At 46.4% G+C, this 13317-nt stretch overlaps 1 protein-coding gene across 1 annotated transcript in view; it reads left to right on the top strand.

Annotated features, from left to right (window-relative positions):
• dpydb (dihydropyrimidine dehydrogenase b) overlaps positions 1-12301 on the top strand; it is a 20950-nt gene extending 8649 nt beyond the window's left edge. Inside the window, exons 12-25 of the mRNA XM_060060006.1 lie at positions 1343-1527; positions 3081-3296; positions 3867-4031; positions 4308-4376; positions 4692-4775; positions 5169-5289; positions 6139-6258; positions 6721-6863; positions 7686-7740; positions 8381-8505; positions 9566-9715; positions 9998-10060; positions 10638-10715; positions 11509-12301. Coding sequence (XP_059915989.1) covers positions 1343-1527; positions 3081-3296; positions 3867-4031; positions 4308-4376; positions 4692-4775; positions 5169-5289; positions 6139-6258; positions 6721-6863; positions 7686-7740; positions 8381-8505; positions 9566-9715; positions 9998-10060; positions 10638-10715; positions 11509-11673 — 1739 coding nt within the window. The 3' untranslated portion in view covers positions 11674-12301. The remainder of the gene's footprint in view (positions 1-1342; positions 1528-3080; positions 3297-3866; positions 4032-4307; positions 4377-4691; positions 4776-5168; positions 5290-6138; positions 6259-6720; positions 6864-7685; positions 7741-8380; positions 8506-9565; positions 9716-9997; positions 10061-10637; positions 10716-11508) is intronic.
• The last annotated feature ends 1016 nt before the right edge of the window (positions 12302-13317 follow it).

The raw sequence follows: 13317 nt of genomic DNA, 5'->3' as shown, positions 1-13317 counted from the left end.
CATAGTAACTGAGTGCAGAAGCAAGGCAAAGAATCCAAGCAGCTACGTCAAGAGACCAAGATATAACAGACATGCAACAGCAGTTCAAACTCGGAATAGGAACTAGGAAAGAAGGCTCTGGTTTACCTTCGCCTTAACGCTAAGCTGATGACCGCAGCCATTCATGCTGGGCATTATAGCGTTCTTCAGGGTTTCAGAGAGTAAGGTTTACATTGCAGCTACCACAGAATGACTGTGATTAGTTAAACATTATACACACAACTGACCCCCTACTGTGGACTTTCATAGCGGGATTAACATAAGTGCAGAAATGCCCACAAACACACATACACAGACACAGGGGACAACTTAATGCCAATGTTCGTGTTCAATATGTCAACATATTTTGCGATGTTTAACCGAGAGCATAATAAGGGACTACTTTATGCTTTAATAATACACCTATCGCTGGTGTTATTAGGCGCGCATTGATCTTTAGTATATGCTAAACATGAACCTCCTAAGATGGCACCATTTGATTGGTTCGCTATCTCGGGATATTGGGCCATATCCCATGTTTGAGATCACAAACTCGGGATATTGCGTAACGGTCGTCTCGCCACGCTAATAAAAACGAATCAACCCCTAATAAAAACAAATCAACCCCGGCATAAAGTGTCATCTTGTTTATACTTGGAGTGTTCACGTTTTATACATACTAAAACAATTATTCACCTCAGGCTCCGTGAATAGTAGGGAAGAATCCCTCACTCTTCACTTCGCCTTTGGGGAATAATTGTTAAATTTATGTTATGTTAAAGGTTTAAGTCCACCGGTAAAGCACCATGAAAGAGTCAACCCCCCTCCAGTGTTTCTATGACTACCGTAGTCGTGTCATAACGCCTCAAACCCAACCCCGTGGTTGAGCTCTTGTCACTCACCTGATCTTGTGCATGAATTGAATGATTTTGTGTATGAACTTGTGTATATGCACTTATATGTGAATATGTGTTTAAGTAGGTATACTTACTGTATTTACTTAGCTTTAGAAAATATGTTTTGTGCTTCCAAGTGGCTAAATTTAATATTACATAATTATTTTCCAGGTATTAATTGCACAAATGGCGAGTTTAATTTAAGTCAAGGGAACAGGTAGTAGTTCATAATTATTGTATGATTTAATGAAAGGGGTGGGATTAAACAAGTGTGTACTTCTCCCCACTCCTTTTCAAATGTGTTAAGAAAAAAAAAAGGAAAAATAGAGCCTTGTCTTTGTTTCTGTCATTCGATGAACATTCGATGTTCTTTGCACATTTGACCGATGAACGTCAAATCAAACCAAACCCTCCTGCTGCCCCCCCAGTGGCGGAGGCCCTGGCCCCGGTGAAGCTGAACCGCTGGGGGACCCCCGACATCAGCACGGACACCATGCAGACCAGCGAGCCCTGGGTGTTCGCGGGCGGAGACATCGCCGGCCTGGCCAACACCACCGTGGAGTCGGTCAACGACGGCAAGCAGGCCTCCTGGCACATGCACCGATACATCCAGGTGACGAGGCCGCCCGCCGCCCGCCGCCCGCGCGTAAGAGCGTCGACGAGACAGTTTTGTTTAACTTTTGTGATAGTAAAAAAGTTAAACAAAAAAAAGTAAAGTGAAAGTAAAACTAACTTATCTGTCGGTACTGTTAATTTGCAGTTACACTACTCCATAAAAAAGGTTCTGATGCCTATTGCTACTCTGCTCTCCATCAAGGTGTTGTTCTTCCAAAGTCACTTTGGATATAGCATCTGCTACATAACAGAATGTTAATGTTGTATTAGTAGTAGTTAGCCCAGAAATCTAGCGGCAGCAAATTTTATTAGCAGCCAGGGTCGTCTAGAAACCCTCCATTAGCTTGCGAGCCGGACAAACCAAACTCTGGTCAGGCCAATCACATCGTGTGTGGAGTCGGTGGGCGGGCCTAACGTAACCACAACAGAGTTGCGACTGTTCCGTGTCAAGTCCATGTGGTCCCTGCTACGTGATTGATTGTAGCGCTATCCTATTGCGTGCAGAGGGAATTTGAAAGACAACCGTTTATCCCACCCCTTGGATTGAGCCGTGCCAATGGAGGGTTCCCAGACCCAACATCTTGATGTGGGTCTGGCTCGCCAGGCTAAGTATTAGTAGCAATAAACGTAACGTAAAAGCTTCTTGATTATTCGTAAAAAGCTTGCTGCCGTCCCTTGAACCACCTGCGGTTGTAAATCGCTGACTGCAACGTGTAGCCGCTATCAGTCCAGCTCATTATCAGTATCCAACACTCGTGTGTTACTTGATAAGAGAGGCGAGGAGACATTCTAGGAATAGTGCTGCAAGCGTAAATGTGGCGAAAGATAGGTTTGAGGTCACGTCAAAGTGTAGCAGTACATTGCTTTCCCCGGAGGAGCCATCATAGGACAAACACTGGTGCTTTGTTATGCACCAGGGAGCCCAGTAGACTACAGTACACTACAGTAGACTACAGTAGACTACAGTAGACTACAGTACACTACAGTAGACTACAGTAGACTATAGTAGATTACAGTAGACTATAGTAGATTACAGTAGACTACAGTAGACTATAGTAGATTACAGTAGACTACAGTAGACTACAGTAGACTACAGTAGACTAACAGTAGACTACAGTAGACTACAGTAGACTACAGTAGACTATAGTAGACTACAGTAGACCACAGTAGACTACAGTAGACTACAATACACTACAGTAGACTATAGTAGAGCAGATAACCTCACAGTATCTCTGGACCCTACACGGAGCGGTCAAAGCAGGGTAAAAACATCGAGTAGGTGGGGGAAAAAATCCCTTCATGTAAGAATCGTGTATCTTATATCATCAGAATCGATTCACAACCTCCCACATTTCTATTGCTAGAAATGTTTTTGGCCTTTTCGTCTCCGGTTTTGCTTTTGGTGTTCCCATTATCGGACTCCGTTGACGTAACGCTTTCAAACATGAAATCAGCATTATGTCTCACAGCCTTACGCCTTCGTGCCACAATCAGCAGCCCGGGTACTGACCAGGGGTCGGACCGTCCCCCCCTCTCTCTGTCGCCCTGCAGTCTCTCCACGGGCAGGCGGTGAGCGCCGTGCCGAAGCTGCCTCTGTTCTACAGCGCCATCGACGCCGTGGACATCAGCGTGGAGGTGTGCGGGATCCGCTTCCCCAACCCCTTCGGCCTGGCGTCCGCCCCCCCCACCACCAGCTGCGCCATGATCCGCCGGGCCTTCGAGCAGGGCTGGGGCTTCGCTCTCACCAAGACCTTTGGACTGGACAAGGTGGGCAGGGGGAAACACACACGTGCCTCCCGCACATGAACGCATGCACACACGCGCACGCAACGCTGATCCTGAACGTGAAAGAGCAAAGTAATCGTTGCAGCGCGATACGTGTGTTTGTGTGTCTTTGGATCATGATGAAGTAACTTCAGTCATCATTGATTCATTCATTATAATCATCTTTCTTTCTTTTACTTTTCATACTCTTGTCTGTGTCCCTGTCTGTCTGTCTTTCTGTGTCCCTACCTGTCTGTCTGTGTTCCTGTCTATATGTCTGTGTTCCTGTCTATCTGTCTGTGTTCCTGTCTGTCTGTGTTCCTGTCTGTCTATGTTCCTGTCTGTCTGTGTCCCTGTCTGTCTGTCTGTGTTCCTGTCTGTCTGTCTGTGTCCCTGTCTGTCTGTGTCCCTGTCTGTCTGTGTCCCTGTCTGTCTGTGTCCCTGTCTGTCTGTCTGTCTGTCTGTCTGTCTGTCTGTCTGTCTGTCTGTCTGTCTGTCTGTCTGTCTGTCTGTCTGTCTGTCTGTCTGTCTGTCTGTCTGTCTGTCTGTCTGTCCGCCCCCCCCCCCCCCCAGGACCTGGTGACCAACGTGTCCCCCCGTATCGTGCGTGGGACCACGTCGGGGCCCATGTTCGGGCCGGGCCAGAGCTCCTTCCTGAACATCGAGCTGATCAGCGAGAAGACGGCGGCCTACTGGTGCCAGGGGGTGACCGAGCTCAAGAAGGACTTCCCGAACAACGTAACTCTGCGCTTCGTTCTATTCCCAGCTGTTCAAAGCATTCCGTTCTAGTCTTCCCATTTTGAATTTCATAAAATAGCGGGGTAAATGGACTGCATTTAGGTCCCTCGCTCTGGGGGACACCTCGACACTCAGCTAGGAGGAGCCGGGGATCGAACTAGCGACCTCGCGGTTACCAACCAGCCCGCTGTACCTCCTGAGCCACATGCCGCCTAGTGTCTTGTCATGTTTGGGAGTCTTATCCGTTTGGGAGACATGGTTCTGCCTGTCCCTCAGGTGGTGATCTCCAGCATCATGTGCAGCTTCAACAAGTCCGACTGGACGGAAATAGCCAAGATGGCGGAGGTGAGAAAGACGACGAGACACACTTAGCTCACTGTGGTTCTACTGCCTTAAAACCTTCCGTAACGCGTGTCTGTGTGTGTGTGTGTGTGTGTGTGTGTGTGTGTGTGTGTGTGTGTGTGTGTGTGTGTGTGTGTGTGTGTGTGTGTGTGTGTGTGTGTGTGTGTGTGTGTGTGTGTGTGTGTGTGCGTGCGTGCGTGCGTGCGTGCGTGCGTGCGTGCGTGCGTGTGTGTGTGTGTGTTCGTCTGTCCTTCTGTCCGTCTGTCCTTCTGTCCGTCTGTCCGTCTGTCCGTCTGTCCTTCTGTCCGTCTGTCTTAGGCTTCAGGAGCGGACGCGTTGGAGCTGAACCTCTCCTGTCCTCACGGCATGGGGGAGAAAGGCATGGGGCTGGCGTGTGGACAGGTGTGTTCTGTCAGATTTCAGCTTATTTCTAAACTATTCGTATCCACTCTGCGTTGTGTATTCTTTTTAGTAATTCTTGAAGTGGACTTCAAGGCAACTTGACAGGTTGGATCAGAGGGTTGAATACATGGTTTATTCGAGGATGTAATACAGCGCAGGTACAGACTTAGGTGGGATGGTCTTAGTGTAGGTGGTGAGGAGCAGTCTCTAGACGTGCCCCACATCAGCCGCTCATCCTGTATCACCCCAGTAGCACCCTGTCCACGTATACTGTACTAAAACACTGCAAGCCACTGCGTCGTAGAAATAAATCTTGATTGTGTGTGTGTGTGTGTGTGTGTGTGTGTGTGTGTGTGTGTGTGTGTGTGTGTGTGTGTGTGTGTTGGTGGTCAGGACCCAGAGCTGGTGCGTAACATCTGTCGCTGGGTGCGCGCGGCCGTCTCCATCCCGTTCTTCGCCAAGCTGACGCCAAACGTCACCAACATCGTGGTCATCGCCACGGCCGCTTACGAAGGTAGACCGGCCTTCAGAACCCAGGAGACCATTAGTCTCTCTGTTGGCTATTGGCTGACGGTCTCTCTCTATTGGCTATTGGCTGACGGTCTCAATCTCTATTGCCTATTGGCTGACGGTCTCTCTCTACTGCCTATTGGCTGACGGTCTCTCTCTCTATTGGCTATTGGCTAATGTTCTCTCTCTCTATTGCCTATGGCTGACGCTGCCTCTCTCTATTGCCTATTGGCTGACGGACTCTCTCTCTATTGCCTATTGGCTGACGGTCTCTCTCTCTATTGGCTGACGCTGCCTCTCTCTATTGCCTATTGGCTGATGTTGATTTCTCTATTGCCTATTGGCTGACGGTCTCTCTCTCTATTGCCTATTGGCTGACGGTCTCTCTGTTGCCTATTGGCTGACGGTCTCTCTCTCTATGGCCTATTGGCTGACGTTGGTTTCTCTATTGCCTATTGGCTGATAGTCTCTCTCTATTGCCTATGGCTGACGGTCTCTCTCTCTATTGCCTGTTGGCTGACGGTCTCGCTCTATGGCCTATTGGCTGACGGTCTCTCTCTATTGCCTAATGGCTGACGGTCTCTCTCTATTGCGTATTGGCTGACGGCCTCTCTCTCTATTGCCTATTGGCTGACGGTCTCTCTCTATTGCCTATTGGCTGACGGTCTCTCTCTCTATTGCCTATTGGCTGACGGTCTCTCTCTATTGCCTATTGGCTGACGGTCTCTCTCTCTATTGCCTATTGGCTGACGGTCTCTCTCTCTCTATTGCCTATTGGCTGACGGTCTCTCTCTATTGGCTGACGGTCTCTCTCTATTGCGCATTGGCTGACGGTCTCTCTCTCCGGGTGCAGGCGGGGCCAACGGCGTCACAGCCACCAACACGGTGTCGGGCCTCATGGGGCTGAAGGCGGACGCCTCGCCCTGGCCCAGCGTGGGGGCGGGACAACGCACCACGTACGGGGGGGTGTCCGGTGAGTGCACACACACGTTTAGCACACGCACACATGCATATAGACACAAGCGCGTGCACACGCACACACAGAAAGACCTGCACATAGACACACACGCGCACACACACACACACACACACACACACACACACACACACACACACACACACACACACACACACACACACACACACACACACACACATACAAACACATGCACATATACACAAACACACATATACACACACACACACACACACACACGTACACACACACACACACACAACCTGATCAATCATTTATTATTTTTCATGTATTTTTCCATAGGCTATATTAAAAACACCTATTGGTAGAAAATACAAGAACCAACGGTTCTCACGCTATGCAACACAACCTCCGTTTGATCGAGAAAATGATCACGTGATCGGCAAAATCTTTACCGATCAATGATCGACCGTCGATCAATCACGCCCCTCCCTGCAGGCAACGCCATCCGGCCCATCGCCCTGAGAGCCGTGTCCGCCATCAGCAAGGCCCTGCCGGGGTTCCCCGTCCTGGCCACCGGGGGCATCGACTCAGCTGAGAGCGGACTGCAGTTCCTCCACACTGGAGCCTGTTTACTGCAGGTGAGTTAAGACACACACACGCACACACACACACACATACACACACACACACACACACACACAGTAACATACTTACAAACACACACACGCACACACACACACACACACACACACACACACACACACACAGGAACATACTTACAAACACACACACACACACACACACACACACACACACACACACACACACACACAGGAACATACTTACAAACACACACACGCACACACACACACACACACACACACACACACACACACACACACACACACACACACACACACACACACACACACACAGGAACATACTTACAAACACACACACACACACAGGAACATACACTCACACACACACACACACACACACACACACACACACACACACACACACACACACACACACACACACACAGGAACACAGGAACACACAAACACACACACACACACAGGAACACACACACAGGAACACACACAAAATCACACACACACAGTCACACACTCACATGCAGACACAGACACAAAGTCACACACACTCACAAACACGCAGGCACACACACACACAGTCACACACACACACACACACACACACACACACACACACACACACACACACACACACACACACACACACACACACACACACACAGTAGTATAAATTCTTTACAGTTGAGAAAATAACTTTAGGTCATTTCTTTACACAGGCCTTAATGAGGATCAGATACTGTGTTATTCATGCTAATGAATCTCACGTAATTAACATATTAACATCCACACTCCCTGTCCCGGTCTCTCGTGGCTCTCTCATGTCTCACTCTGTCTGTCTAGGTGTGCAGTGCGATTCAGAACCAGGACTTCACTCTGATTGAGGACTACTGCGTAGGTATGGGACCCCAGCCGTGCTTCCTGTTTCAGCTCCACGCGTTGAGTAGCCTCCACTCCGTCTGGGGAACACCTGGTCCTCCACACGGCCTCAAGTGTGTTTGGATTGTTGTTCATATCTGAACGAGAGTTGCTAACCACGGTGACTTGCCAACATGGTGAAATGTGAATAAACAATAGATACAATAACTAAACTAATTATTACATTTTTATAATAAAAAGGATTCAGGGAACGAGGGAATATGTAGTTTTACATATAGAATATATACTATTGTAGTATTAAATATTCATTGCACCTTAAACTTGCATAATTGACCTAATCCGAGATAAATCATAGATGTATGTAAATTATGCATGTGGATTTAAGGATTATTGATCCAGAACACTTTATTGATCCAAAGCCGGGAACTTTGTGTGATTGGTTCTGATGTGAACCAATGGAGAAGATGATGATGATGATGATGATGATGATAATGAAGAAGAAGATGATGATGATGATGATGATGAAGAAGAAGAAGAAGTAGAAGATGATGATGATGATGATGAGGAGATGGAGGAGGATTATGATGAGGAGGAGGAGGAGGTTGATGATTAGGATGATGATGAGGATGATGATGATGTTGTTATCATCACCCCCCCAGGCCTGAAGGCCCTGCTGTACCTGAAGAGTCTGGAGGGTCTGGATGCTTGGGACGGCCAGTCTCCTCCAACACAGAAGCACCAGAAGGGCAAGCCCATCCCCAGGGTGGGCGAGCTGGTGGGAAAGGTGGGCTTCAGAACCACGGATCAATTGAACTCATTCAATCGGGGGCAGAAGTGATCAATAGCCTTTTTCCATCATTGCTGGATTTTTGGGTTTCAGTGTACCCTCAGTGCAGTTCACAGTGTCTCAACTCACTGCCTATGTAATGAGTTGTAGTAGTAAAGATTTCTCTGCCCAGTGGAAGTAGGCCACCAATTACCCGGTGGTGATTGAAAGAAGGCCAGTTAAATCACCACTCACTGTCTTAAGAACACAGCCGTTCAAAGTCAGAGCTCCGATCCTGATAATCTCTGGCTAATCTGTATAAAATATGTTTATTTGGGAATTCACCAGCCACTTTGAATGGCTTAAAGATATAAAAAAAATTGTGCGACTGACTATTGTCCAAAAACAACGCATCAATATTTGTTTTATTCGTTACTAGAAAAAGGAAATTTACCAATTGAAAATGGCCCTCCCTAAATGGCTGTGTGTGTATGTGTGTGTGTGTGTGTGTGTGTGTGTGTGTGTGTGTGTGTGTGTGTGTGTGTGTGTGTGTGTGTGTGTGTGTGTGTGTGTGTGTGTGTGTGTGTGTGTGTGTGTGTGTATGTTGATCGTGTTTGTGTATGTGTATGTCTGGGTGTGTGGTGATCGTGTGTGTTGGTGATGGTCATGTGTGTATGATGATTGTGTGTGTGTCTGTGTTTGTTTGTGTGTGTGTGTGTGTGTGTGTGTGTATGCGCGTTGAATCTGTGTGTGTGTGTGTGTGTGTGTGGTGTGTTTGTGCGTGAATGTTGATTGTGTTTGTGTGTGTGTATGTGTGAATATATGGTGATCGTGTATCTGTCTGTGACGGTTGTGCGTGTATGATGAGTGTGCGTGTGTGTGTGTGTGTGTGTGTGTGTGTGTATGTTGATTGTGTTTGTGTCTGTTTATGTGGGTGTATGTGGATTGTGTGGTGTGTGTGTGTATGTGTGTGTATGTTGATTGTGTGTGTGTATGTGGATTGTGTGTGTGTGTGTGTGTGTGTGTGTGTGTGTGTGTGTGTGTGTGTGTGTGTGTGTGTGTGTGTGTGTGTGTGCAGAGCCTCCCCAGTTTCGGCTCTTATCTACAGGAGAAGCAGGACGCCATCGCGGCGTACAAGAGACAGACTAGAGACAGCGGCGTTGGCGTTGTCACGGAAACCACTGAACCCAAAGTCAACCTATCCAAGAAGCCGGTTCCTGCTGTCAAGGTTTGCACACACATACACACGATGGGCGATGACAAGCTCAACTGCGGGATATTTTTTTTTCATAAAATAATTTTCACATCCTAATGTCCTACCTTTTTACAGTTCAAATTCATATGCAAATTTAGAGCTTGCGTATTATTTTTACACACACCTAAACACAAGCACACCCCCACACACACACACACAGACACATAGTATTAAGGATCTGTTATATGCTTACATAAATGTGTGCGTGTGTGTGTGTGTGTGTGTGTGTGTGTGTGTGTGTGTGTGTGTGTGTAGGACGTGATAGCCAGAGCACTGCGCCACATCGGAGCGTACCAAGAACTGGACAACAAGGAACAGGTACCAGAAGTTGTGCCTTCGCTTAACCTGTCTATTTTCCTACACAACAGCAGTTTGGGTCCGTTGTCAAGGAAACCTTTCTCCTCAGTCCTGGTGAATTGTATCTCTGCACATTCAGATTCCCTCGTTTAATAAATCTGATCTGGACCTTCTGTGTGTAAATGTTTTAAGGGCATGTCATTGTATATTGTAACTAATTCAATATGAAAATAATGTAGCATATACTGTATATTATAGCATTTTAAGTGAGAATACTATCATGTGTATTTATTAGGGCTGGGCAAGTTAACGCGGTAATTACGCGTTAACACAATCTTATTTTAACACGTTTTTGGTTATTAGGTACATTTGGTATGAAGGATAATGTGTCATTCCAGTTGATAATATCATTTAACTTCAATTGGAGTGGATTTAAAATGTAACTGTGAATTGTAAGTGCGATTAATCGCAAGTTAACTCACCAATACTATGTGATTAATCGCGATTAAAACTTGTAATCTTTGCCCAGCCCTAGTATTTATATCACAATCCCAAGCCGTCCAACTGGTTGTATAACACGTCCTCGCTGTTGTTCCAGGTGCTGGCCTTGATCGACGAGGACATGTGTATCAACTGTGGCAAGTGCTACATGACCTGCAACGACTCAGGATACCAGGTAGGGGGCGCCTCGTCACTCAGTAACCAGCCATGTCTTTCTCAATGTATTTGTGTTTCCCGTTCCCTATACCATTAGAGTGTCACCACTAGTGCACACTGTGAAACCTGGGGTCCGTTTAAAGGTCCAAAACCCTCTGCATCATGGTGGAAAATATGCCAGTTGTATGGAGAGCAAGGTTTGGTAACGTGATCGGCATAATGTGAAACTTGAAAAAGGCCTCAGGCCGAAACGTTGTTCATTAAAATATTATTCGGCATCTGAACAAGAGTGTGCGGTTTCACACTGGACCGGGAATCAACTGAACAACAAGTTGTAGCATGGTTGTACTTAGGGGTACTTTGCTCTCTCTATCTGTAATCAGGGGTGTGCTCCTTCTATGTGGATCTTTGCTGGAGCAGACACATAAATACAGTTATGACTGACACCTGTGTCCATCCTACGATGACCCTTTGGAGAAAAAGGGTCTATAGTTTACAGGGAATTACCGTGAATGGATTTTAACCTTCAAATGAGTATGGTGAAGATAATTTCTCAACTCAACTTAACTCAGCTATCACTCTCTCTCGCTCTCGTTCTTGCTCACGCTATCTCTCCCTTTCTCGCTCTCTCTCTCTCTCTCACTTCCTCTCTCTCTCTCTCTCTCTCTCTCTCTCTCTCTCTCTCACTCCCTCTCCCTCTCTCTCTCTCTCTCTCTCTCTCTCTCTCTCTCTCTCTCTCTCTCTCCCTCTCCCTCTCCCTCTCCCTCTCCCTCTCCCTCCCTCTCCCTCCCTCCCTCCCTCCCTCCCTCCAGGCCATAACGTTTGATCCAGAGACCCATCTTCCCTTCGTCACTGACAGCTGCACTGGTTGCACGCTGTGTCTCAGTGTCTGTCCCATCATCGACTGCATCACCATGGTTACCAGGACAACGAAATACGAGCCCAAGCGCGGTGTTCCCATCAGCCCCATGTGCTAGGCCAATCAGAAGAGCTTGATTTCTGTATTACCTCATAATTAAAATATATATATATATGAAATTTGCTATGCACATAAAAAAATGCTTTTATTAGAACAAGCAAGCCAGTTAAGTAGGTCACCTGTTAGTTGGCATTTGGTGACTGGAAAGGCGCCAAAAATATAAAATATTATTATTAGTTAAATTTGTATCCAATTTGTTGTACTTTCTGATAACCTGTTGTTTCAGCATTTATTCACCATGAGATATTTGTCGAAATGGATGATATGCAAGAGACGTTGGACAGAGATGAACAAGATAAATCATAAATTGCATTCCTATGCATCATGTTGCTCCCCTTAAAATGTAGGATGATTGTGATTGGCCCGATTTTAGAAAAATGTAAAATAAAACATGGTCAGAGCTACAGAAGGGTTCCTCTGACGAGTGTGGTAACATTTAAATATATTCAAACTTAGCCATATTTACCTGTTAAGTTTAGATGTTTGGCTGTCTCTCACTTTCCTCCGGTATCTTTGATTGGGGTTTTACCGTTGGCATTTCGTGCCTGAACAAATGAAAATGTAAATGTGTTCAAATGAGCAGCTTCGTTCAACAGGGTTTGATTTTAATAAATTGATTCATGATGCAGGAAGCTCTCCTTTGTTATTAAGTGTGTATTTGTGTTCCCCATGAGCATTGTTCCCCCAGAGGATTTCCTTTCCAGCCCAGTCCCCCATTCCCTAAAATGTAGACGTACACACAAATATACGCATACTTATATTCATGAAATACATACAGATATAAGTAAATTGAGTATAGGTCAGAAGTCCTAGTAGGGAGATCGGGAGATGTATGCAGATGAAATGGATATCTGATGGGAGGGACACATACACACACTTGTTCAAATGGATAGCTGGAAATAATTTATGTTTATACAATCATCAATACAAAGTGTCTGCATTGATGACTCTGACAGAAAGACGTTCATAGCGAGTGATTTAAGCCATCAGTGAAGAAGACCACTGGCTCCAGTTGAACCACTCGATGAAGAGGAAGTGCTCATTTAATATATGCGGGTGATGAAAGTTAAGGATGCCAACGAATTTGAGGAACTCTGATTCAGGTCGATCCCAGAGACCGAAGATCTCATCCAGATAGCACCAATACCCCTGGGGCCTATCGGTTGATACGCTCAGAGCTCGGGGCTGTTGCCACGCTGTGTCCCATTAGTCCCTCTTAATTAATCTGCTCTTCCATCTTCACCCAAAAGACGATAAAGAAACTTTTTATCTCCTGAGGGGACATGAGTCACAGCTAGAAGAACAGGCAGAAATCATGAAGGCTAAATATAGAAAATACACAGGATGCAAGCAAGCATTGTGTAACATAGAAAATATGCATATGTTGTGGGGCAGAAACCTATGCAGCAGTAGAATACCCCGTATGGTCGTGCACATTAAGAGAATGCAAAACTAAAGTTTTTGCATTCTAAAGTGAAAGTAAAAGTAAGTGAAAGTAAACCCTGCGGTATGCAAAAAGTGGTTTGACATGAGTCGCTACTGAGTCGTGTTCAGCCGAGCAGCAGCCTGCAGCACCACTCACTCTGTCAACCCTTGGGGGCCACTAAATGTCACCGAATGCTGTCCTGTGATTGGCACCCAC

The sequence above is a fragment of the Gadus macrocephalus genome, chromosome 8 (genome assembly GCF_031168955.1).
Source record: "Gadus macrocephalus chromosome 8, ASM3116895v1".
NCBI lineage: Eukaryota > Metazoa > Chordata > Actinopteri > Gadiformes > Gadidae > Gadus > Gadus macrocephalus.
The sequence above is the reverse complement of the archived record's forward strand: the minus strand, read 5'-3'. Positions and strand labels throughout refer to the sequence as shown.